Consider the following 27,862-nt stretch of genomic DNA (forward strand, 5'->3'; position numbering starts at 1 on the left):
TTAAGGGTAATTCCATATTTTCTTATTACTTCAAAGAAAGATTTGAGGTTCTGGTCATGCTCACTTTGGGTAGTCCCACAAATAGTGACGTTGTCGATGTAAGCGTAGGTGCCACTTAGGTTCTCGGACTTGATTACATGGTCAATAGTACGTTGAAAGCATGCTATTCCGTTCGTTACATCGAAAGGAATACGAGGGAACTGAAACAGCTGTCCGCATGCTTCAAAAGCCGTATACGGTTTGTCTTGCTCACTGATTGAAACTTGATGGTAAGCACTCAATAGGTCTAAGGTGCTAAAGACAACATGAAGGGAAATTTCTTCGATCATTTTATCCAGTCGCGGTAACGGATACGCGTCTAGGTATGTGAACTGACTAATGGTTTGACTGTAGGCCACTACCATGCGTCTTTTTTGGTTTGAATTTTTCGTGACCAGTACTTGAGCCCTCCAGGGAGAATTCGAAGGTTCGATTATACCTTCATCCAATAGTCGGTTAGCTTCAGAGCGGATAAATTGTTCATCGTCAGGATGATAACGCCGCGATTTTGTAGCGATAGGCTTGCAGTCGGGTGAGAGGTTAGCAAAAAGAGGAGGTGACTCGACCGTAGCAGCAGGTAGACCGCAGAGGGTGAATGGACCTCGGTCCCCACCGAATGTGATTTCAACTTTGTTATGTAGACCAAGGAAGTCATGGCCTAGCAGCAGGTCAGCACATAGATTGGGTAATACCAATAGTTTGATCTTTTTGTAAACGGTGCCCCTGTAATCGATGGATGCGTAGCAGTAGCCTCTAGTTGAACACGTCAGAGAGGTAGATGCCATGGTAATCACAGAATTGTTAGCATATACCTTCCAGCCATGTTTACCAACCACCAAAGGAGATATGTAACTGCTCGAACTTCCTGTGTCTATGAGGGCCTGAAGCGATATCCCGTTCACCTTTATGCTGGTCACCGTGCGAGACAAGCAGTTCGGGGCCGCAGCAGTCAACAGGGAAGATAAGGCCGAATCCGTTGTGCAATTTGAGTGACACTTTACAGATTTGGATCGACAAACACGCTGAAAATGGCCTGTTTTGCCACATGATTTACAAACTGCTTCTCTTGCGGGGCACTTTGACCGTGGATGTCTGGAACGACCACAAAAGTAACATATCTGAGAACTGATTGACGAGAGATAGGGTGTAGAATCAGGGGAGTTTGAGTGTGAAGGGATAACTGTAGATGTCTGTAAAGGTGCTGCAGCCGCAGAAAATGATATCGCCTGGTTATGTGAGTATGACTGAGCTTGTTTGTGGGCCAATTCTAATGACCTGGCCAATTCATGAGCTTCATCGAGAGTGAGTTCGTTTTGAGCTAGAAGTCGTTCTCTGATGGTAGTAGACTGAAGTCCGTTGATTAGAGCATCGCGTACACTTTCGTTTTGATGGTCAATGGCGGACACCGCCTTGAAATCACAATTTTTGGCCAAGGATTTAAGCCTCTGAACAAACTGATCAACATCTTGACTGGTGTCTTGTTTGCAAGTTTGTAGAAGATGGCGAGCATAAATTATATTCTTTGGACGAACGTACAACTTTTCAAGTGCACTGATAGCTGATTCGTAATCTGGACGGTCAGCGATATAAACGTGTACAAGTGCATTCATAAAATGGACCAGAGTTTCGAGTTTATTTAGATTGGGCGATTCGACAGTGCCCAGAAACGTTTGGAAGGTTCGGAACCAATGATTCCAACGCGTTGTTGCGTCTGGAGAATTAGGATCTGAGTCGAAACAGTTGGGTCGCAGCAACGGTTCCACTGTATTCTTAGACGAGTAAATTGCTACAAATAGAATATCGATTCTGATTGAGCGCGGGAACAAGAATGAATAGCGCTTTACTCGTCTAAGAATAGACGTACATAAGCTGAAATTGAAGGCGAAAGCATGGTTAATACAAAACGATGTGAGCACAAAGAATATTCATGACAAGTTGTAATATTTCAAGCCAGAATTATACAAGGTATGCCGCCTTGGGACCTGATAGAGTAACAGCCAAATTCGTGCAATAGTCATCTCGGCTGAATGTTGTCGTCAGTGCTCTCTAGGATTTTGCTTGTGGAGATCGACATGCCTGTTCCAAGATCATGTCCTGCAGAAGCTATTTCGGATGATTCATATAACCAGTCAGATGAATCGGTATGCGCCTCACACCTGCGAGGCATTAAGTGTTCCTACAAGATTACGTGGGGTCCAACTCAAACTTCATGTTATCAAGGCATACACTTGGATTATTCGAAAATTTGACTACTTTAGTGATTACATAGATACAGTGTGTTGTACGAAATTACTTGTTGAATTGGTCATTTCAGGGCGGTTGTTTCCAATTCTCATCACCGACACCATTGGTGTCTGTGAAAGTTAGAACACTAGAGGCCGCACCGCTCCCGATTGTGCTGTATGGGACCGGAACGTGGCCATTTGGAACGTAAGGGAAACTGAGGCCTTTGGTCTGTGAACCTCGGTTTCTCTGGAATATTGATGGTATATGTGGAAGGATTTTTGACCAGTAATGCTGTGGTACCAGGGACAATGTTGGGGAGGATCAGTCAGCTAACGGTTGATAAGTTCGTCTCCTTTGATTTGGCAACTCTCCTGATGCACAGCTCCTTGCCAGTCATGTATTGGGCAGGAGCAGTTTGAACACACAGCGACCTAGTAATCCTTTTTATCGAAATTTGCTTCCTACGGCGAACAGACCTTCTGATTTCCATCAACACAGAGTATTCTCATACTCAGTAAGGATAATTCAACTTCGTCTGTGGTATTTTTAGCCAGATGTCCTGTTCTGTTTTTCGGTTGGCACGATATCCGAAATATTGGAGCATAGTTGCTTCACAACTACTTATAAGGTTACGGGAACACTTCGATAGCCCACTGCAGGTTTCAACCCTCTGGGACTCATCAGGTACGCGTGATCCCGAGTTTCCATCAGCAGCATTTTCTACTTAAAATAGTATGATCCCCCGAGAAGATATTACAATATCGGATATTTTGCTAGCTATAGCATGAGGCGGACACTCTGCAGCAAATCCAGTTGAAGAATATCATGAACATTTGATTCAGTTGAGTAACCCGTTATCACCAATATGCTCTTCATATGGGCATTTTTTGTCGATTGCATACAATTTGGTGTTCAACTAGAATATATACTTTAAATGAAAAATCGGAAACGCTTACGTGAAGGCTTCTCAAGAAGCGAAAAACCTGTAGTAGATTGTCGAAGTGTCATCAGCAACCTTATGAGCAATGTGTTCTTCCAACAATTTAATATCACTCTATACATTTTCACCCTGGTTGACTGTGCCTTAAGTTCGAATGCATTATCCGTGAATCAAATACTGTACACTTTATTCTAGGAAACAGAGAACTTAAGCAATGCAGTACATGCATAAACCCCATCATCGTCGTCTGTCACGACGGGAGAGTTTTTATGTTTCCGGTGATTTAAAAATATTGACAATCTCACAGAATCCGTCGGGACTACATAGAGGATAGTGTTCATCTGAGCACCCAAAACGGTCTTTGCGGCAGACTACGTTACTACCTGCTTTCAGTTGATGCGCTCTGTTTTCAAATACCTCCGGTTTGTAGCTTTTCGGTGGCCAGCGGATTTGCCGAGACTGCCTTCGTCCTCTTTGCGTCGCTTACATCATTATCCAGAACCCATTTCAAAGAACTCTTAACGCGTGGATTAAGATGGTATGAACATTCTTTGCAGATGATATTTCCTTATTTCGTTGGTCGATAGTACACTCAGCTAACTGTAAACGGGGTGTCCCGCTTTTCTTATAAGGTACTGTTGTGTGTTTTCCTATTCTCTTGCACGAATTCGACAAATAGATTTTGAATTTCTGGGTCGTTTTAAATAGTTTGATCACTAGGTCACCCGGGAATGATAAAATCGGCGCGCGTACGGCAAGGGCTGAAGTCTGAATAGCGAAGTAGTGTGACTCATGATGCTAGTGTTAAGTGTTGCTCCGGCTGTGTTGTACACATTCCCCTCTGTCAGCGGGACTAGCAGAACATGGAAGACTTTTAGTCTTGGCCGACCGCAGGGCCTCATTAGTGGGTGTAAGACCATCACAGTAATCCAATTTCGTGGTCAGGATAACCCACTGGTTAAGGTGCAAACCTAATGACCGGAAGTTCCGTCGTTCGTAGCCAACCCCGGTATTCGAATTACTCGTTCCTAAGTTTCGACCTCCGATAGTATCTCATCCGTTATGCATCCTCCACACTGTGCGTCATCTGTGCTCCCCATTGTCTTACAAATAGACAGCTATTATTGTCGGTATTCGAATTACTCGTTTCTAAGTTTCGACCCCCGATAGTATCTCATCCACACTGTGCGTCATCTGTGCTCCGCATTGTCTTACAAATAGACAGCTATTATTGTTTCATCTCATTAGCTTTCAGGGAGCAACTTGCCACCATTCTGTCTAACTTAGAGGATCGGGATATCATTGCACGTTAAACAACTAGGCTTGGGCAACCTGGCAGTATCCCAGCCCTCGTGCTTCCTTCGGGTGGCATGGCAGCTAGGCACCGGAAGGGTGCTACAGCTGAAAGCTTTCTTTCTTTTTTCTTTCTAAACAACAAGATTTGGAAAACTAAGATTGAGTAAATAACGAGGTCCTCAAACAGTCTCCCATTGGTGACCGGTCGTCTCATTACGACACAGGCGGTTTGATAGACCAGACCATTGGGACACCGCACACCTTTCCGTTAAACCGGCCTTAGCCGGCTAATCACTGTTCTTGATCAATCCCATTTCAACAACTTCACCACCGCTTTTTTTTACGGTACCCTATACTGCCTACTCCTACTGCAAACAGTTTAAGCGGATATTCCGTTTACAACTGTCGGTTGAAGCTTCACCGAAAACAGTCCTCCGCAATAGATGTCTTGTAAAAACATGAGACCAATCAATAGTAGATCTGTTCTTTGTGGAATTGACATGGGAACAGACCATCTCTCGCCCTTGTAATCCTAAAAGCGAGCATTCTGTATATGATACTTACAATTAGGATTTGTGACTAACGAAATGCAACCACTGTAGAGATGGGCTCACTGTGTCTTCAGGTTCTCGTACGAAACTGCGCAGTATACCTGTCTTGAAGATTCCGTCCAAGAATTTTAGGCGCCCTGGGTCCAGAATGTGGCATGCTTGGGTTCTAGGAGTATTGCATATCTCCAAAAATCTACCTTCCGACAACTGGTACACTGATACTACTCTGACAACTCTAGCTGTTTTCCGGGGTATCTGCAAACCTCTTTCACTAACATGAACGGAACGGAACGGTACTAGTGAATGCACTTTCAAAGGAATAAACAGAGTGAAGAATAACTGCCAATCACAAACGGGATGTAGCCAAATCAGTAATCCTTGCGGCCTATAAGTTGAAGTTGGATTTTAACTGTGTGGTGTTTGGGTTGTGTTACGGTTCGGTCACGCAGCGAGCAAACAATATGATATGCGGATTGTGGCAATACTCTATCTCCAGCTATGTTGCTTGATCCAGACTCCTAGCACGTCGGATAGTAAGAAGACGAAAAAACCTCGGACACAAACTTTAATGATCCAACAACATTCAATGATACAACGACACGCGACCAACAGGCGATCATGGGAGAAATGATAATGCATATATATATATATATATATATATATATATATTCATAGTTTGACCTTGAAGATGCCGGAAGTTCGCTAGCACATAAAAATACAGAGTTTTTGTGGGGGATATTGATATCCCCAACAGGTTGCCGAGCGATAATATCGTTCAATTGTTTTATGATCGTCTTTCACTCAGAATGCTGCCTTTTTATAAAACCATGCTTGATAATTTACTTGATCGATCGCGATAAAGTGGTGATCGCGTATGCGTTAAGTGCTACAATATCAATGTATCACAGGACAAGATAAAGCTTTAGACAAGAGACGTTTCATGTTTAATAGAAGCCCACTGTCTGACTTTAGACCTACACCTCCTTGTGCGTGCCTCGACTGATAGTTCGTTTTATGTTAACTGTATCGCTTCATTCAATCAAGATGAGGCACATATGTGATGTGAAAAAGGCATAGTAGGCTCTCAGAAGAGGAAATGCACGACTCAGTTCACATGTCTGTACCCATGTTCTATTTGTAGTGCTTTGCTTATACATTTTTCCCCAAAATTTTCCGATTTATAGGTATTACGAAGGTGGCATTTCCTCTGTCTACTTGTGGGACATGGAACAAGGCTTTGCTGGTGTAATCCTGATTAAGAAGGCGGGTGATGCCAAACTGGCCAGCGGTTGTTGGGATTCGATACATGTGATCGATGTCATTGTAAGTAGTTATCAATCTCTTGGAACAGTTAACTTTCCTGTTCAGTCCACCATTAGAGGTGTCAGTGTGCTAGCATTTGTTATTGGCCATAAGATTGTGTCAGGGGTGAAAGGGAGAGGAGAATAAACGCGTTTCGTTTGCAACTAGTTTAACTGATTCAGTCACGCGGGGTATCGCACACCTGATCGCCTGCCGCTTACCAATTCGATTATGGTCAAATTTTGAGATATTTAGCACAGTGCTACGTTTTGTTAATTCTGGAGTATTTTGCTGTATGGTCGTGTGATGGGACGAGATGTGCTTACGTATGCAGTTTTTTTCCAGCACTATATACTTTTGATTCCACGTAACCGTAATTGACGGTCTGTTCAGTCGGCCCACTAAGTGGAATCCAACGTGAGGTACCGCAGTGTTACCTAGCACGCTACGAGTAGCACAGTTGCGATTGATACCATAGAATGAACTAAATAAGTGGACTAGTACTAATATCGCGTAATCGTATTGTTCCTCACACTGGGTGGATGTACATCTAACCATCCGTATTCGTCGGAAGTAACAGCTTAGCTAAATGGTGTGATTTTTATCTTGGTTACATTGATTTTATTTTTCTGAGGTGTAAAGTAGCAAAGGTATCTAAAATTCTACGTCCATAAGAAGTTTTTCAATAAATGATCGCACGATGTTTGAAAGTCTATCTCAAATGCCCGAACCTACATTTGACGACACAGGAGGTTGGTTCAAATCCAGATTGACCAACCGAGGTCACCGCTATAAATGAAGTCTGTTTAGTAGCATATTAGTAACTTATCCACGAATTCCAGAAACTACGATAGTCGGTCTGCAACAATGTGACAAAGAATCTGAAGTGACTGTACTAAACCACACATTACAGTGCCTGTGTATAACACTTCAATTTGGGTTGGAAGATATGGCTTTCCTTTACGGACGGTAGTCCAGCATGCGTGGGACTCACTCCCAACCATTTAACTTGACAGACAGCTCTAACTAGTGGCTTAGTACTCGTGCATCCTGCATCCGGTTAACACCTACTTTGTCGTGGAGACATCGGTAATTAAAGGCTGGAAGCAATTGAAGATCTTCAAATCAGAGAGACCGGGTCGGCTAGCCATAAATTAAATTTGCTCTTACGGTCATTTTGTAGAGTCTTTTAACCCTACTGATTTTCGCTACTGGCGCCAAAGATGAGATACTTTGGCAGATACTGCTCATACCTCGCAGACAAGACGAGGTTCTGGATCGATAAAGGACAAAATAATATGGTTTAAAAGTTGTACCTGTCATCAGCAGATGTTTGAAGCAATGGAACAAAACGATATTTTAGACGAAAGCGCATCATGACAGATTTCTTCAACACCACGAATGCACAGACCAACTAAAACAAACTCACCGAATCTTTGAGTCGTAACCTCTGAATGGTCTTCTGCTGCCCTGCAGAATGCGTTTGTCTTCCCGGGTGTCATCCAGAACACCCTGTAGCCTGAACCGGTAATACCGTCATCACATTCTCCTCTTTTTAGTAGCCAACAAAATATTGGAAGCACGAATCTTTCTTGAAATCGCCGTAGCAAGACATCCGCACTTTTCGCAAAATAGCAACTATGTGTGGACCCACATGCTTGTTTCATTCGGTTACTTGTGAGCATCGACAGAGTTTATATATGGAGCTTTTTATTGACTCTCCTTTCTCTTAACCATTGGTTCTTGTTTCTTCTCGGAATCATTGACAATGTCAACTTATATTTGGTTGTTTTAGGAACGCTCGTCAGCCAAAGTAGCTCAGTACAAACTGACCAGCACAGTCATGCTATGGCTACAGACTCAGCGTGAGTCTGCGGGCTACTTTAATCTGGGTGGTAGCCTCACACGGTTCATGGAACGCGATGGACCACTTGGAGACGCTGGGCAATCGATCACAACATCTCATATTGTGAACATTGGCCGCATGGTCGAGGTAAGTGAATAAGACTCCTGGGTGCTGTCCTTAAATTCCTCTCCCAGGTTCTCTGCAGTCTCCCACAAGTTTCATGGTGAACGTCCACGACGTTATCGGTTTACGTTGTTTTCAGCAGGCCAGTTCGCATATAATACAGGAAATGATATTTCATAAGTGAAATTCCTTGGTTTCTTCCCACTCCTAACGGTTAGGCTCAATAGATATCCCTTATATTAACTGTTAACGTCGTCGGTCCTGGTGTCCCAGTGCTACCAAACCGAAGTTTATTGTCCAAGTCAGCTCTAGTCATGAAGGTGGTCGATCAACATGGAGTACAGCCGAAACTGAAAGCCTTCCGCTCCGTGGCTATGTCACAGCCAACCGGACTGTGGCACATTCTAGTCTGTTGTGCCGGAGCACTACTCTGGTGCAAATCTGTAGTTAGCAAAACTTCACCGTACGAAAAGCAATGATATTTAGTCAGTTTTCTCAGGCTCAGTTTAGTTCATTTTCAGACAATTAATGTCCGCTATATTTTATGTATCCAGTCCAGTCTTACTATTTGTGCAGTATCCGTCAATCTAAGTTAAACAGTTTTGTCGCACTTGTGGCGTGTTTTGCGTTTTCGAACTGACTGATTAGGTGTGGTATTACCACTGATCCACGGATATTTGCGGTTCGTTTTGACCAAGATTTAGAAACAGCTATTGTTGGGCTAACCTGTTCTTGTCAATGGCACTGAACCATTTTGTAGGTGGCCAGCCGTTTGATCTCCTTCGCTTATGTATACTTTTTAACTTCAAATGAGAGAGTAGTGCTATCCAGATGTTTCGAGGAATGGTGTCTCTGCACAATACAACTTCTTTCCGGTATCAGATTTTTTTATAAAGCATATCATTGCGCTTGCTAGCCTAGGCGAAATTCGATCAGACGTGACCTTGGGAGTTAGCTTCAAGTCACCACATGGACATTTGCGCTGACGATAAAATCGATTAAAATCGTTCAGTGCATAGGTTTGTCTCATGTTAGGCTTCCTATTTCGGAATATAAGTCCAGTCATGAATGCGTCTTGTGCTAGTGTTTTTGTCTCTAAAACACCCGAATCTCCACCTCCAGAAGAAACACTTCTGAAGATGTCAAGACGCATCTTCGATGGAGTTTTTTCTCGCTAGAAGGACTTCTGTACCTAGCTCACAAAAGCTAGCTTGAGATTGTTCAGTAAATTGTCGGAGAATGATGAAATGCCCTAGACAATAGTCGTGATCCATATTCGTAGCAGGACACCAATCAGGTATTCAGCTTCGTCGGCTCATTCTGGCTAGGTTGCAAAAAAAAAGAGTCTAGTCTCGAAGCACGCAGGAAAAGTGCTTCGGTAAGGAGAATTTCGATAGAATAACGTTTTAATCTTAAGCAGAACCATGAGAAGACAATTGGACACGACCGACATCGGTTAGCCGCCATGTGTCCCGGAACTAGCGGCAATCAGTTATTCATCTATAGATAACGGCGATGTTATCTATCTGTGCTGGAAGTTGCCGTATGTGTGGGGGGCTATCTTATGGCAGAACGGTTTCGGTTCTTTCGAAAGTCTGTACTGCCTGGAACTAGTCTTTGGAGGACATGTGATTTCAGCAGAAGCTGTCGTTTTTCGTGAGTCTCGATTCCAGTCCGAAAGGACCGCCCAGTTGAGCGGCGTCACGTCTCTCCACTTGTCTGTTGGTATCCAAAGCAGCCGTAATATGAGTTGAGCTCTTGACAAACTATAAAGAAACACTCACAGCGTCTTAAAAGCTGTCCTTGTGATCATCAGTGCATAAGCAGACAATAAACAAGAAGCGATTGGCGGGCACACCGCAGACGTTGTCAAACGAACCGCACAGAGGCGACTATCAACGGGTAGCCATTCCATTGGAAACCCTTCTGCCTGGAGTGCCTGAAACTGCCAACCCCAGAAAAGCCAGTCGAAGCGGCTTTCGGATCACCAGGAGTGCGCGACCGGAAGTGGGAGAAAGCCGATGGAGTCTTGAATCCTCGTCTCAGTTTCCGTTTGTGCCCGAAAGCATATAATCCCTCTCAGACGGTAATTATAAGGAAGCACCTATGTTTCCTCCAGTGGCTTTAACTTTTTCAGGCTGCGTATTCTGACAAACCGTTCCGGATAGCCATTCTTCATTAGGACCACCTCCAAGAGCTGTGTACCGGGTGCTCCTCGTAAGGGGTGTGACTGCTGCTTGTGTCTGACTTCCTGTGAAATAATGCTTTGATTAGGACACTTTAATAGGCCGCTGATGCAAACCTTGGAAAGCAAGTGTACTGGCCATCCCATGTGGCTTTCTTTTGAGCAGAATATTTATGATTGCTGAGGTATCGTTTTCTTGTTGCACATTAGAGACGGATAAACTGGTGAATATTAGTATAAATACTAAAAGGCTGAAAAGGTCCTCATTAGTGCAACTTCGGATACCATCAATGTAACGTTCGTAAAGTTTGGCGCTTGTATTTCTCTCATAGCCAAGAATGTCGAAATCAAAGTGAACACTATGTACAGAGAGAGAGAGATATGATCTTTCAGTGGAGCGGGTAGGATGCCTTTTGCAAGGCGTCACAGGCGGGAAGAGGTGGCCCAAGTGGCTAGAGTGCGAATTTACCGACCGCAAGGTCCGTGGTTCGAACCCGACCTCTGCCTCTCGAATTCTTCTGTCTAGGCTTGGGCAACCTCCCAGCCTTCGTGCATTCTTCGGAAGTCATGGCAGTTAGGCACCGAAAGGGTGCTACAGCTGAACGCAATGTCACAGCTAACCATGGTATCACATAAAAGGTCATAAAATTATGATTCAACGTCACCGGAAAACGTCCTGGTGGAACTCACTAATACTCTAGTAATGGTATGACAAAGTGCAAAAGTGTCCTCTGAACGATGGATTATTAACCTTGGCTGTGCAGGTTTTAAAAAATCGATAGCCATCACATCAATTTATGAGGCGGAGAGCTGTACATATCTATACGGACTTTGCTGGTATGTTGGATGAACACCAATTTGTGGGTGTTTTTGATCCGAGTGGTGGATGGTTTGCCCACTCAGTGTTGATGGAAGAACGGTGTGAATGTTGGAGTTGAAAATCCGGCCACTTGTTTTTCAGTAGGAGTGTCCTATGGTGCTATTTTTGGCTTGAATCTTAACCCATCATTTCTTATAAATAGTCTGTTAAACTGCCTACTGTGGCACTCATCCATCTTTTAAATGTTTGCACATGCTTTTCACTGTTGTTGAAAATGTGAACATCTCATCGGTTGCGTCCTCTCAAGGTTTCCATAAAATGAATTGAGGGTATTAAGTGCTTCAATTTTTTCGAACCATTTTCAATAAATGTAGCATTGTTGTTTGTTACCTCCTATCTCTCGATTTTACCATCCTTCATCCGTATTGTTGATGCTCAATGTTTTCTGGAATGATACTATGAATGCAGTCAAAAATTCAGCCATGGACAGCGGCCGTTGAACGCTGTCGACAGATGTAGGCAACGGCAGAGCACCTTCCCAATATGGTGCTTCCTGTTGGGATGATTGCGTGGTGCCGTGACTTCCGAGCATAGAGAGTGTTCCCGTGTAATTCTGGAGGGAGGGGATAGCCGTGAAACTGTCCTTTACTGCAACGCTGAGTCAGATAAGGCATATTTCATCTTGAGGATGCGAAGAGATTGGAGTTTAATGTGGTGCGACGGTTTCGCGTACGTACTTAGGCCATTAAGCAGTTCTGGAGGTTGCCCGTAAAACATCCGCAGGGAATCTTATTTGGTCGGTGAATGGACAGAGGTCTAGCAGGCAGAATCCTGACCCTCCCAATAGGGTTGCCGTTTCTAAAACGTGGACTACCCCAGTATTCCCACACCGAGCATTGAGGTGCTCGGTCCCAAGTTTGTGCTTGAGGACCTTAATCGTACTCCCGTCTAGGCTTCGGAGCAATATCGCTCTTCACATGAAGTCCATCATGAAGCGCATAAATAAGAATACCTTCTTGCCATGGTTCGAACCCGACCTCTTCCCCCTCGATTTCCCCTGTCTAGGCTTGGGTAAGCTGGCAGTATCCCAGCCCACGTGCTTCCTTCGGGTAGCATAGCAGCTAGGTACCGGAAGGTCGTTACAGCTGAGCCACTCATGCCACATCGACTACCGCGTGGTGAGACTGTCCGGGTCGCTTAATTTGCTGCATACAGCAGGATGGACAAGAGAAAATATTCGACTGCTGGCTCCCATCTTTCCTCCTTACTTCCTGACTCCACTGTTGTTCCTCATGCTTATCACTCCTTCATGGATAGCAGTTGTATACAAAGTCAGGCTCCTCAGGAAGTGACGGGGAACGCACCATTAGTCACATCCACCGATACTTGTCTGCTACGGTTCTACTGTTTTTATTCCAATCTTTACTGCGTGGATCCCTAGGCGAATCGCCCAGCAAGCTACTCTCACAGGTACTCTGGGTACTTTGTCGACTGACATCTGCAGTCCAGCGCCAGTGTGCGTTACTGGTGTGTTGGTGATTGATGATGATTTAGCAATGTTCTGAGTAAAACTCTTCAGATTGGCCCATACTTTATTTCGTTGCACGTTGGTACACTGTCAAAGCCATATTGTGAGCTCCTATGAGCCCAGTCACTATAGCCCCCAAACATAATCGTACACCGATACACAGTGGTGGTGGTTACTTCTACTCACCGGTGATGGGGATCAGTGGGTAGACACCTACCTATTGAATGTGATAGCTCATGCCATTTCTTTGCTACTTGAAAGGCGTCGGTCCTCAGATATGAAGGTCTTATTCCTGTTGGATGGTTACGCATCAAGACGTTGATTTCGGTAGATAACTCTGTCACGATCTTTAGCCACTGATGTGCCGCATGCCTTCCTTATTGGGGGAATCAAAAGCAATACCACGTTTCTTTTTGAGGTTCTGATGTTTCACTGCTGTATGTGTTTCCATCAAACTTATGTCCGAAAGGTTCCCACAGGTCATATACATTCATAGTACGTATCCTAACCATCGTAGCCAGTGTGTGCACCAAAGCGCTGAAGTCATCTTGAAAGCGATCCGGCACAGTATGATCTTACTGATCCGATCCAGGTTTCTAGTTAAACAAATGGGCCGATGCCTAAGTATGATCCGGTCGCTGGTGGTAGCGTACACAAAACAACGCGAAAGATTTATTCCATACTTCTTCAAGCGTCTTCCTCGGATGTGTTATATCAGCAGCTCTTTTCGTCCTGTACATTGCCATTAACCATACTTCCGCATCCTAAAGAGCCATAATACTCATGAGGATAATTTATTCATACGAAACACTCCTAATACGGCTGATGTAATGTTTGTCCCGAAATGCTTTGTAACGTGACAGATCGTCTGAATTTCTGGCTTTCATGTCAGCGAAGCATCAGTTTTGAACACCAATGTAATGCTGTCGATGATGATCACGACAACTGAGGCGACTTAAACCCATTTGAGCTTTACCATGACAAGCCTTTCCATGATAAGTATGTACATTTCCATTCTTTTAGATTTCCAGTGGGTTTTTGTTGCATAACTTGTTTGTGGTGTATCCGTCTTATAGTCAGACGCCCCCACGTAAGCTGGAGCATAAAAGGGCCTAGTCGCGAACAAAATTGAATAGTAAGGGCGCTTTTTGGTCCTTCTTGTTTCCCTTTATGAAGATAGTTCAGTCACTACGCTCATTCAGTCCTGTTTCTCGGTCTGGTCCTCTTTAGTCTTCACTCCATACACAGTGTACGTTTCTGACTCCCCCGGTAGAGCGTGTTTCGATCGATAAGACTTGTGTGCGTTTGTTGTATGTGCCTGAAATGTTGATTGTGTTGTATTCTTGTGTGCTACAAACAATTAAAACACGTGCTTATCACGTGTCATGTGATTGACCTGAATAACCCTGGAAGGTTCTATTCCATACGATTTTTCTGACATTCTTCGAATACTGGAAATAAAAACCTGAACACCATAAGTGGAACTCGACAACACAATCGCACTTAGGTTCTACCAGGAAAGCCTTAAAACGTGTTCTCCGTCAGATAGCGTATTCCGCTGGACTGGTTCTACGTGCGCTTCTGACGCCTCTGGTTAGCAGTGTTAATTCCATATCCCAATTTCTCACGCATTTTGCTGCGTCGGTGTGTTTTTGCCACTGAGTCCGCGTATCCCAGTGGTTAACAACGCAGACCTTCGTCTCGACGGCATGGGTTCGAATCCCCGCGCGGGTACCTTCAACTGTAGCTTTCCGTTTTAAAAATCGTTTACACATTGTTTCATCAGTAAAGTACGCTCTTTTCACTTAGGGGCTCTGGGCCGAAATTGATATTCGATACATTCAGGAAGACAATCCACCCTCTGTGTTTTTTGGACGTCACATGCTGCTTACTGGTTCTTTAATTGTTCGGTCTAAAGAATCTTCGCACTTCCTGGAATATTTTCATGACATCTTAATTTTCTACCGAGTGGTTCCTTGGCGGCTTGCCTCACAGCCGTCAGGCTGAGATATTACCAATCGATACTCCCTCATGTGGTAACCGTTCACTTCTGAGTGCAAGTTGTACAATGGAATCTTTCTCAGCGTTCCATTACAGCCGATGACTCAGGGGGCGAGATGGCTCTATGGATAAAGCGCAAATTTACTGACCGGAACGTCCGTGGTTCGAACCTGACCTCTGCCTCTTGACCTCCCCCTGTCTAGGCTCGGGCAACCTGGCAGTTTACCAACCCTAGTGCTTCCTTTGGGTGACATGGCAGCTAGGCACCGAAAGGGTGTTACAGCTGAACGACGACTATCATCCCTATCAAAAACATTTTACTAAATATTTTCTGCACACAATGGTTCTGTGTTCCCTCGCTTATACTATCCAAGTCTGCTTTTTACAATGTCGTGTAAAGTGTGTCACAAGGTCGTCATGCTTTGAGCGTGCCGAAACACCGGATAATCTCGTCTAATCCTGAAGTCACTCTTACCTTTATCTACTCTGCTGACGAATCCATCCTTAAGGGTCATTTTATGGACTGCTTTACGATCGATTCCGTACGGATTCGCACAACCACGTGTAACTAACTCCCTTTCCTACCTGCGTAAAAATCGCCGCAGTCCCCTGTTATCGTCGACACACACATTTACTGAGTGATTTAGTTTTATTGGGAGATTGAACTGTATCTCATATGAATCTCTCGTTTATGCTACCCTTCGACTGTATGTGCTGCACAGTGGTTGTCCCTCATGTTTCCGTTGGCACGATATTCGAGATATCGCAGAATATTTTCGTGATGGAACACACTAGTCATAATATTGCCAGAGAGTTATCAAAGAGATACCAACAACTGTACCGTATGGCCCTCATCGTATTTCGTCATTTTATTGATTTTGTCCATTCATTTTTTGCGTCCACACCTGTTTCAACTCGTATCACCTACCTACGATGTGATTCGGCTTTCCTACTGCTTCCAGTTTTCCACCTTTCATTTGCACTTGCGTGCGTGCTTGCGCACATGTCCGATCGAATCTCTGTCCACCATGTTGGTGTGATTTTGTGCTTTCGGAATGATCGCTCACCAACGTACCAGCACTATCTTTTAACAGGTCCAGCTGGAGCCTCACTCAGATAGGTTGCATTTCGTCCATTCAGGACTGACCTGTTACTGCCGCATTGATTCTTGCCTGGCAAACTGTGATCATAGTATCCGGATTCTTTGGTCGTTCAGGTATTTATTGTGAACTGACAACCTCGAATCCTCGACGTTTGTTTTCTTCTCTGACTACTTGCTTCTCTATACTACCGTGGAATTCTAGATACACTTATTGTCTTCACATTTGGGTCCGATCAGCTCCGTGTGGCTCAGCGTTCTGTTCAGTGAACCTTAGACAGAGCTATCGTCTATGTGGAGACCATCCATGGGAGCAGACACTCTTTATGGGCTATTTAGTGTTCATGTTGAATTTTATAACCAGTTCTTGGGGGAAATTTCGGCCAGAATTCTTCACGGTGGAAACCAAGATAGTTGTCCATATCACTTGTCCATTGGACATACGGGCGTCCGTAGTTTCCTGAAGGCTATCCACTTCAAGTTCAACCAGCTTTCTTTGGGCAACAGAACCCAAACGCTTGGTTGTTTGCATGTATGCGTTATTTTTCGCACAAACAGTACCTGCGTGCGAAAGGAGTGGAACAGTGACAAACCCAGTTCGGCACAATCCTATTACCTTCGATCTCATTCTGGTTGTTCTAATTAGCTTTTCCAAGGCCGTTAGATTAGATTTCGTGATACATTGTTGTAAAATCTATCATACTCACCTTTTCGCCGTCATGTCTTGGTGTCCTTGGCCAGTAATTATGATGTATATACAATAGCTTGTTCCAATTGGATCCACAGAATGGATGAGCTCTGACCATTTGCAAATCTGTTGTCTAAAATGCTAGACATTCACAGAGGGGAGAGTTGACCGTGTACCACAGCATCGAATTCTCATCACTTTGTCAACTACTTTCCCCCTAGCTGAACGGGTTGCCTCGGTCTCTTCAGGTGATCTTTCAACTTCACTATTACCCCATATCTTTCAGCGACCACATCGAAAACTGGTAAAAACAGCGAATACAGAGTTACTGGCGTTCCAAAATTAGTGGACAACATAATTCGCAGTGACTGCTCTAGGGGTCTCAACAGCTGCATCCGAACTTATGGTGGATTTTCTTGGAACAGTCGGGACCCAATCACAAATTACAGTTGTCAAAACTAAACTTACTGCTGCTTAAGTCCATTGATAAAGTCTTGTGGGTTTCCAGCCGTCTAGTCTGTTTGGTCGTCTGATTCGTCCGCGAGAAAAGGTGGCTTGAACGGCTTACATTAACGACCATCCCAATCTCTTCTATTTTCAGGATGCAGAGAATTCTATTCGGTCCACACTCAATGAAGTCTACTTTGGCACGACTAAAAACATTGTGGATTCCCTGCATTCGATAGTGCCTGCTTCAGAGGAGGAGAAACGCCGACGCCTTGTCCAAGAGGTCCATACGGCACTTCAGAATAAATCACAGGCGTAACTTTTTCATCATGGATACTAATCTACTCCCCCGCTATTTTGATGCGCATGCTACCCTGTCCCATTCTATCCCACTCCCAACTATTTCTGGTTGGCGTATCTGGCTGGCATATCATTTTTTGTGATTCTTCTCACGTTTGGCCCTCCTAGGTGGCTTATACTTCTCACTTTGTGTTACAAAACTACCTTCACGTTCATGATGTTCCATTTCCGATACGGGGCACCGGGAGTACAGTTATCGCTTCACTGATTCAACTGTCCACCTTTACAACTTTCCGATCGGTCCTCACTGTTTTGCTTATTATCTTCGCGTTTTTTGTCGCGACTGCAACTAATGACTTGTGAACTCCTACCACACAGCTGCTTCAGGTGTTGTGTCTGGTTCGATCCCAGCTTGGTATGGCTAGCACTGTTTCTCATATTGTGTGTGCTTTAGATATGTATTTTTCCATGATATGCACTTTTCTACTGCTCCTCTTCGTTGTTCCTCGATTGAATCATAAACAAAATGGGCTCACTTGAAAATGGTGTCGAATCTTCAGAATGACATTGCCATTGAGTTTGAATGTATGAAGTGACCTCACAAGTCTATTTAGTTATTATTACTTGCACACGCCCTCCCCTGACCTGCGACTCAAGTTGGAGGTTCTTCATCGGAACAACTGTCTCGTTCCCAACAAGGGAATGTGATTAGGGTCATACCATAGACTGACAGATTGCGAATACCGTACTTTACCGCACGTTAAGGACACTTTATAGATCACATAAGCAAGCTCGAATCATGAACTGTCGAATGTCACTGTTCCATCCACGTAATGATCCTCCGTATATGGACTCATTCTCGAACAATCCTTCGACATGTGCAGCTTTTTGTGTGTAATATACAAGGTGTGGATTCCGTTTGATGTCGTTCATTTGTCCCCAAATCAACCTTCTCAGTTGGACCTAATGGAAGCCATCTCCCCCGCTGAGGCTGTTCGCCATGATCTCTGTAGAGTTGCCAATAAACTCTTACAATGGGGCTTTTATTCATCTTCAAGTCATCGGACTCCCCACAAGTGGTAAAATATCGTATTCACTCAGTCCAATCATTAAGACGCCGAATCTTCTTTGAATTTTATTAAAAATAATCACTGCGGGTAATGTCTTTCATAAGCGGTAGGCAGAGCTGTGGGGTAAAGTAGTGTCAATGCCCTGTTCATCGCTGAGTTCAAATGTCTTGATCAGCGCATCACGAATGAAGTCGTCCATGTCGAATACGCTTCTAAAATCCAACAATTGGCAAATCTTACTTTTATACGGCGCTTGAAAAACTTCATCCTATCATTCCTCATTCTTTCTTTTATTTTTACCTAGAAGCCCAAGTGTTCCATGTAGGTTCTAGTGAAAGCCACTCGACATGATTGAGGAATGAACTGTTACAGTCACCACTTTCTTCACAAGTTTTTTGTTTTGAGTCAAAAAGGCAGTTTTGGTCGTCATAATTTACTATAGCTGAGACGTTTGAATTGGGTTTTAAAATGATGGACCTGCAATCCATCTGTGTTTGAATGTGAGCAAGACTTCGGGGTAAGTTACCTCACCGTAGGCACTTTGCCTATCTGTGTGTACTCAGCCTTTGCGGGGCGTTTGTTTTTTATCCCAAGGCATGCGAAATCTATAACGCGTTCTTAAACTTTTGAAATGGGAGTTCTCATAATGTAAAAGAAACACCGGACGGCCGACAAGCACTGTACAGCTGTCATCCTTGATGGGTATAACAAACACTACAGATCTCGCGAAACCGCAGAGTTAGAGCGGCATATTGTCCAAATATTAACCGCAAAGTCTTGGACTCCAATCTTCCTGGACTGATGATGATTCCCAAAAAGAGTGAAACAGCCGCTTTTTACTTGCAAGATGAAATCAATTGGAAAGACATCTACTTGGAGTGTACACTTCAAAACTCCCGGAAAGGAGCTTTTCAAGTGAGACTGGAGGTCGTCCAGTGCCATTTTTGTTTGAGGGTGAAAGAAAGAAGAAAGAAATACTTTGAAGAGTATTCCTGGGCTATGGAGACTTCGGTGTTGCGCGCGCATGATGAACGTCTACTTGTGCTAGAGTGTCATACTTTCTTGGATATATAAACGCGCTCGTGTTTTCCAAAATCAATTGCAAGCGTTTCTATTAAAACAGTAGGTGTCATGTGCCGATTAGTCACGAACGAGTTAAGGACGGACGGTACGCATGCGTTGGGTGTTGTTTTCACATCCAGAAATTAGGACAACATGGGCACTGAAATTGTGCAGCGTCAGTGAGAAATCGAAAGCGTGAATTCAGTGTAAGTACTCTTCTGGCTCTGTTGGTGTGATTGCTAACTCGCTGTCCTTTACATGTAAGACACCACGGTTAGCGCAGTGTAGATGCAACGTCTGTCTGCATCAAAGTAAGGCCTGCTAGCCCCTCAACTATTCTTGATTTCTTAAGCGGTGAAAGACGTTTCCAGCGTCATCCAAGACAGACACACGGCCCGATCCATAGAGCTGAATCATTGTGGCAGTGAGGCATATTGAAACACTCATTTCTCAGTAGTACCGCTACTATCAGCACCGACAAGAATTGGGGACACGTTGACAGGGCTCCGGCCCGACTTCGTAGCACAGGGGTTTGCGATCCGGAATGAGTTTATCAAACTATATTTCAATGCCTGTAATCCTGTTTATAGTTCGCATGTCTCACCTGGATAGAGAACCACCACGCCTTAAGCGTGACCTGTGCCACGCTCTGACACCTGTGGCGGCACTTGGTGTTGCCTTTCACCCTGTAGTCGTCACCCTCCGTGGGAGAACTAGGTGGTCAGTGTGCTTTCGCGTAACCCTTCGCTGACAGCCGTCAATGTCATTTTTCTGTACTTGGGTTAAGAACTCAACACGAGACTTCCTGGTCGACACAGGAGCGGAGGTTAGCATACTTTCAAAACCCATTCTACTGGTCCGGCAGTTCATCATCCCTGACAGCTTTGGCCGGTATAGCGGTTAATTTAGGATTCGACTGTGAGCTTCCGTAGTTGGTGATACCCTTTTGTCATAAGAGCGATCGATTTTTTACACATGGGCTGCGCGCGATAGACACACAACAGCTAAAATCGAGTTGCGACAGGCGCTTACAATTGGTTTCGTAATCCAGAATGGGCTTTCTCGACGCTTACCACTTGGTTACTTCTTGCCCTGATTTTGCGCCTCGATAGCACGGTCACCAAATATTTGGAAAAACCCTTTCAGTGACGATAAGCAGGAAAGCTTGCGTTCATTTCATCTCGACTATTCTGGGTGGAGTTATTCATAGCTGGCCTTTACGGGAACAGCAATTAGGAGTAATTTTGTTAATTTCGTTGGCTTTATTTTTCTTGAAGACTAGTCGTAGGCGAATTCTCCGAAGTTTCTCGTGTTATCGTTTACAAATAAAACCATGAAACCTTTTCCCCTAACATCAAAGAGCTGGAGTACCATTTTGACAATCACAGACCTGGTATGGAGAGCTGAGGACAGTTGTTCCCCAGAGAGAAGCGTTTGTTGTGAACTTCAGTCCAGGTTAATTTGTCTTCTTGGGGTTTGTATCTTCAAAAGGTTTCTGGCGAAATACGAGATTCGTATAAAGTTATTTGATCAAGAAGGAACATGCACGCTTTTGCCTGCCCTGAAGTTAGGGGTCTGGATGCATCGTGTGCTACGTAGAATTCATAGCACCCGATAAGCAGAGGCGCCTGGCGCAGAAAACGGGGTTATATTAGCTTGGTTTGTTGTGCTTTAAATCCGCACACCTAGAACCGCACCAAGCTAAGTGGGTGAGACATTGAATTTCACGTTTAACATTCGATGGGCAACTGTCAACAAAATATTTCAGTAGGAAACAATCTGTCACCGTCTGGGCTCGGCTAAGTGAAAGAAAATAAAATGAAGAAACGTTTCTTAATGCTCATTGACACGCCTCAATCCAGTGAAGTGATAAACCAACGAAACAAGTGTCGACAAGTGTGCGCGAGCGAAAAATAAAACCAATTTTCAGCCTACCACAGGATTAAACCCGGGGAGCTCTGTATTCCAGAAAATTTTAAATTATGTATACGTTAACTGGTCAGGTTAATGTATTGTGAATCACCAAAGGCATGGCTGACAATGCATTGTTTTTAAACCGTTTCTGACAGTCCATGCCGTTGGGTCGAGTAACGAACGGAATCTCCACGGAGCTGGAAAAACTAGCTAACTCGAGGAGAAATGCATATTCCTTGTTTAGAGAAGGAGGGTAGAATCTGAATGAACGGTGGATTCTTTTTCCGGACCACCGCTTACACAAGCATCTTCTACTGTGCCGCCTCTCTGCAGCTGCCTATCGGTTAATACTTTTTTCATCGGATGAGCTTCACTTCGGCCACGTGACGCTGTTCTGTGGGTACTGCTGGGCAGCAATTTTTGTACCATCCATCTCCTCTGATACGTTTTGCTTTGATAAATCGAATGCGACATTTTTGTCTGAGTGATTTCTTGGAGTTGGAATATTTTTGTCACACGTTTTTTAACCACAATAAAACAATATGTCAATACAGTTTTTGCTTGTTCCAAAGCAACGTTAATCATCGTGAGTAATCTTGATTGTTATTCTGTTTCTGCTTTCAGTGTGTAGCATTAAGTTTCACATAGAACTGAAAAATGATACATTTTTGCAATTACCCCATTAGAGATGTTGATGGCAACGCGTGCAGTGCGTCCCCACGTTTACAGTTATTCACGACGTAGCCAATTTAGGCTCTGACGCGTTTTTAACAGCCATTCACTAACTCTTGCACCAAGCGCTAAAATGCGCTTGTGAACCAATGAATGCAAGTGGTCCATGGATGGCGTCCAGTAATCAGCTCTACACATTGGGTGCCATAAACATTCGAAAAGTTCACTTGTAAAGAGTGATCCACTTATTGCTTTCTTACTCACCGTTTAGGAATAAATTCATAACTTGTCGATACCTCGGTCTCTCTGGATACTCTGTTGGTAAATCTGGACTGTGTTCTGGCCGTTTTCAGTAACCCAGTTGAAATGTCCGCTCAGTACTGTTTATAAATAGCTATATATGTGACACACTATTAATGACCTTGCGTATCCACCAAATTAACCGAATTTTTCGTTCAAACATCACTTGGTGGATTTGATCGAAGTGTGCACTTTTTGTGCACGCCACTCCTATAAGATTTCTGGACCTTTTTCTTCAAAACCTCACGTGTTCTGGATGTGCAAAGTTCGTCTGAAGTTATTAAATTATAAGATATCACGCTGGCCAGCAGCTTATGCAGTACTCTTAGGAGTGCAGTCATAGGTTTATAGTTTACGAATCCTTCTTCACCAGTATTTAGGCGGCAGTTCGTTGGGAGTGTTCGAAACAATGCTGAATACTGCTTGCTCGTGATAATCCTTAAAGGGCTTTTTTCTGAATACATGGCATACGCACATGACCCTTCCTACTTTAGATAAAAATAATAGTACTTGACATGGCTTGAAATGTAATGTTAATTCTGTTTACAGATATCACACCCTTCCAAAGCCCGAAAGCCTTGAATTCACTGGGTTTTCGACCAATTGACGGGGTCTTCTCAGACAGATTTGACAAGCATCATTCCGATTGACTACCGCTCTTATAACTTGAGGTATGCAACAAGAGAATCAACCCGGGATTCACCTGCGTTTCTGTGTTCTGTGGAATATTACGGTTTCTAGGCGTGTTTCAGCTACACACGTTGCATGGCTCTTTGCCTTAAGCTAGGCAGCCATATGTACTTCATTGCAGTGTATTTTTTTGCGGCAGTTACAGTATTCATATTCATACCACACATCAAATTATTCTGTTTCCATATCTGTTCTATCCACTCAAACGAGTGGTTGCGTTCCCGCGTTCTCTTTTTCTTTGTTTTCGGTACAACGGTGGACAAGCCGTACAACAACAAACAACAAGAGAACAGTTGCGACCAAGAAGTGTGCCTTCTCAACGTGTGAAATACTTTTATAAGTACTAATGGGGATAAGTGGGACAGAATGTTACGCCATTCTGTCGGGGGTGATTTGCCAGTTATGCCGGTCGATCGCGGGACAACTATTCTAAATCGACTTGTCCGTCGCTGACATTACCGCATCTATATCTGTTAGCGCAGTTTTGTCCGCCCAGGTATCATCAAGAATGTAGTTTCCCTCATCATCGTTAGTCGACCGAAAAACACCACTGATTCACCTTTGAACATAAAGTTCTGATCGTTTTATTTCAGTCATTTTATTTAGTCGCTACGTGGACCATAATTGAACTGTGTAATTTAATGTTTACATTTCAACGCCTAGTGACTTTGTCATTGTCTGCTCTTCAGATAGATTTAATCCGTTCTCGTAGGGCAGCTTGTCTAGATAAAATCAAATCCGATCCAGTAGTGTTGCGAGTATCGATTTGCCTTTGCTTGCAACACACTACCCGTATACATGTATACATGCTTAGATTGCTTCCGACAATAACACACATCGATTTTAGCGGCTACCAAATCTATTTTATTTCACAGGTGTTCAGAATAGTTTCGTTCCACAAAAATTGTCTCCTATGTGAAATAATACCGCGAAAAGTATCATCTCTCGCGAGCATCGAGATGGGTTTTCCGACCACTTACTGGGCGATAGTATTAGGCTTAAAAGTGGCGTTTCTGAATTGGAAACTGGAATAAGATCACGTGAGTTGTTTATGTTAAGCTATTGACTTATGCGACTCCTGATCGCCTTTGCACGAACCTTGGCCATATTCAGATGAAAGTCTACTGGCCAACCGTGGTGTCACTTGAAGTGTTATGCAGCACACACACTGGCAAAGATCTAATTCGTCTGTCCGAAACCCGAGATGATTTTATAACTTGAAGTGTATGCAGCACACACACTGGCAAAGATCTAATTCGTCTGTCCGAAACCCGAGATGATTTTATATCTGGACAGGCGACAGAAAGCCATAAGCCTGAAGTCTTTCATTCCATTTTTTTCAGAGCCCAGTGCAATCCGTTTTGCAGTTGAAACTCTGTTAAGTATCTTAGGTTCTTTCGTCGCCTTATCTATTAACGAAATCGGCTGCAAAATTGGCAGCAAAATATCAATGATCCCGCCCCCCCCCCGAAAAACGCACTTATTCTCAAGTGAATGTGCTGATGAACTCCAGAAATGGCGAAACGGGTCATGAACTGCCGATGAGTTGCCAGCAAACGCATTAGGAGTGTGTTCAGTCAAGGAAGCATACAGCGCGATCTCGAATATTCTGCCAAGTGGAATATGAGCCATCCTTTGTGCAGCACATTTTGCTAAAGAATATCGTCGATGATGTCGTAAGCTGGGATTAAATTGAGTCCTCATTAACGCCAGCTTCATTTGCAAGTGACCGTATTTCGCCATCTGAGTGCAACTTTTGTTCACGTAGAAGATAGTGCCGACGGAAACTCCGTGACTGCGCCTTCATGATGGGTTCAAGAAGGACAAAACTGGTCGTGGCTGTTGTTGTTGTCGTGGGACTTGCAGAAAACTTACGAGTAGTGTGTTCCATCACCTAAAGGGTCACCCTTATCGTCACCTGGCATCCTCACTAGCCAAAATATGATTTAAACATGTTGATGGTAGCGTTGTCACCACCCTAGTTGTCGTAAGCGTTAGGGTTTTTCTTCCTAATAATCCACATTATCTTTTCTGATATCTTCTCAAGCTCACCACGTTTCACTGATCTCGTCCCGTTATCTCGTCTTCTAGAGTTTTAACCTTTGGCAACACCTGGTTTGGACGCCCTGTTTAGCTGCTATCCAATCCACATAGCCGGTGTATGGCATCCACAGGGATCTTCAACTAGACCGAAAAATGCCAACGATATTAAATCGGCTCCAATCTACCTCTGCGGGTTTCCTCGGTCAAGCGGGAAAAGAATTATACGCCCGAGCCCAATGGCGTTTGTTACGGTACTGTCCAAGAACCGAAGTATGTCATGCAGTGGATGGCATGGCACTGCCACACTCAATTTCTTAACACACCAGCAACTATTCCCTCCCTACACCGACGAGTCTCTAAAGTTTCAATGTACACCATGATTCTGAGGTTTCTTCAACCACTTATCCGCATGGCTAGTCTCTTCACTTCACCATCCCCATATGTGCCTTTCGCGACCCCAGCCCTCAGCTTAACCGCCCAAGGCCACGAGGCCCCAGCAGTGGTTCGCCCTGTTTAGCTGCTATCCAATCCACATAGCCGGTGTATGGCATCCACAGGGATCTTCAACTAGACCGAAAAATGCCAACGATATTAAATCGGCTCCAATCTACCTCTGCGGGTTTCCTCGGTCAAGCGGGAAAAGAATTATACGCCCGAGCCCAATGGCGTTTGTTACGGTACTGTCCAAGAACCGAAGTATGTCATGCAGTGGATGGCATGGGCACTGCCAACTCAATTTCTTAACACACCAGCAACTATTCCCTCCCTACACTTGATCACTCTCGATTAAAATGTCAATAATTTCCTGTACAGATCGCGTTCCGGGTTGTGTGCTGTTGCCAACTCGCTCTTCAAACGGAATTTTGCAACCGACCCCAATAAGGCGGCGACACCGACGAGTCTCTAAAGTTTCAATGTACACCATGATTCTGAGGTTTCTTCAACCACTTATCCGCATGGCTAGTCTCTTCACCATCCCCATATGTGCCTTTCGCGACCCCAGCCCTCAGCTTAACCGCCCAAGGCCACGAGGCCCCAGCAGTGGTTTCAGGTTTTAGTTCAAATTGGCCAGGAGGATTTTGTTGACTCTGCTGCTTCACCAGATCTCTTTTTTCTAGTTCTTCTTTTTCAGAAATTTGCCGTTTTATCATCATGTATCGGGCGTGATGCCTCTTGCTTCTCCCATCGTTTTGTTCCTACTGCCATCTATAAATCCCATCATCGGATAATGCTCACCATTTATCACACTGCCCATTTCTGCACCATTCACTGTACTCACAGACCATGCCAGTCATGTTTTCAATCAGACTGTAAAATTATGCTCATTCCTAGTGGAATGCAACCCAACAGTTGGGAATGGACATTATTAATAAACGCACAACGGTGCTCGTAACGGGCCAACACTCCACACAGGGCATACCCGTCAACCACACGGAGACTTCATCTCACATGCATGCCACCAGATCTGTGGGGCGGCAAGCCACATGGCAGTCCTTAGTGTGGTTTGTGCAATAATAGGGAATGCTAGCTACGAGATACTCAACCCGGCCTGGAGAGTTAGGCCAGTAGGGCAGCTCAGTCAATTCAAATAATCAAACAGAAAACGGTCAAAGTAAGAGGCAAGTAGTGGGGTTAAAGGAAACGCCAGCTACTATTTGGGCCACCGGATTTCAGAGCTTGGGCGCTACAGTAAAAAGGCGACAAGTGTCGGCGTAAGCAACATCGTTGGGCAATTTCAATTTGGGGTGGGTGTCAATAGTGGGCGCTCTAATTATCAGCTCACCATGTACATCTTAAGCCACAAACTCCCCATAAATCCAGTTATTTTTCACCATTTCTAGTAAGGATCTTTGTTGCCAGCAAATAGAGCCTAAATACTTTCAGGATGATATGAGACAGTCCACCAGAAAACTCATCATACGGGCACGGGTCATCATCTGCAAGCCTCACGTTCTTGAAACTATGGACTCTTTCAGAACGGTAGTTCAGAACAGCACTTTTCGATGTATGAGGGTACAGCATTTAGCATTCGTCTACTTCAACAGGTGGTAACAAGCAAGCATCAGATACGCGAGTGAACCCACGGTGTATCTTGGATCAACTGTGAACTTTGGCAATCTCCAGAAATTATCATTACCCCAGCACTGACACCAAATTTTGTCAACTTAAGTTGACTCATATATTCCGCCAAATACCGACATCTTATTTAATAAGATACTGTTTTCTGAATCACCGACGAAAAGCCGCCACCTTGACGTGGTGGTCGGGCCCCAACGGTTACCGTGACCGCCGGCGCATTATCCAATACGGTCGAAAGCCAAAGAGCCCGGTGCTGCTCAAAAGGCACCTGCTTTGCGCAAGCGCATCAGGAATGAGACAGTAATGCCTTATTCCCTGCGCCCTAGGGTTAGGCCAACACCCTGCAGCCGAGCAGGTCAGACTACTGAGTCATCGGCTCGGGGCAGGGTCCCCAAAGAATTCCCAAAATTCTCCCACTGCCTCGTGGGTCAGACGTTCGAGTCAGAGGCTAGGGCTAGGGTTCCCAAACAAAACCCTACATTCTCCCACTGCCTCGTGGGTCAGACTTTTGAGTCGAAGGCTCAAGGTGGGGTACCTCAACCAAACCCCCTTCCTCGGCCTGGGCAACCGGGAAGTATCATTTGCCCGCGCAGTTCAGCGTCCACCGATGTCCCTCCCCAACCCCTTCCCACTGCACAAGC

The 27,862-nt window shown here is 44.4% G+C and overlaps 2 protein-coding genes across 2 annotated transcripts in view; one reads left to right on the forward strand and one right to left on the reverse strand.

The window, feature by feature from the left end:
• T265_05089 (hypothetical protein) overlaps nucleotides 1-17,923 on the forward strand; it is a gene marked incomplete at both ends in the record, with an annotated part of 22,411 nt that extends 4,488 nt beyond the window's left edge. Inside the window, 3 exons of the mRNA XM_009170006.1 lie at nucleotides 6,237-6,375; nucleotides 8,150-8,347; nucleotides 17,246-17,923. Of these exons, the coding sequence (XP_009168270.1) occupies nucleotides 6,237-6,375; nucleotides 8,150-8,347; nucleotides 17,246-17,410 (502 nt within the window). The remainder of the gene's footprint in view (nucleotides 1-6,236; nucleotides 6,376-8,149; nucleotides 8,348-17,245) is intronic.
• On the reverse strand, nucleotides 16,288-16,488 carry T265_05090 (hypothetical protein; the record flags this gene model as incomplete). Its single annotated transcript, XM_009170007.1, has 1 exon — nucleotides 16,288-16,488. One exon carries the CDS (start codon nucleotides 16,486-16,488, stop codon nucleotides 16,288-16,290), a length of 201 nt encoding a protein of 66 aa, XP_009168271.1.
• Nucleotides 17,924-27,862: the final 9,939 nt, after the last annotated feature.

The sequence above is a fragment of the Opisthorchis viverrini genome, assembly GCF_000715545.1.
Source record: "Opisthorchis viverrini unplaced genomic scaffold opera_v5_92, whole genome shotgun sequence".
NCBI lineage: Eukaryota > Metazoa > Platyhelminthes > Trematoda > Opisthorchiida > Opisthorchiidae > Opisthorchis > Opisthorchis viverrini.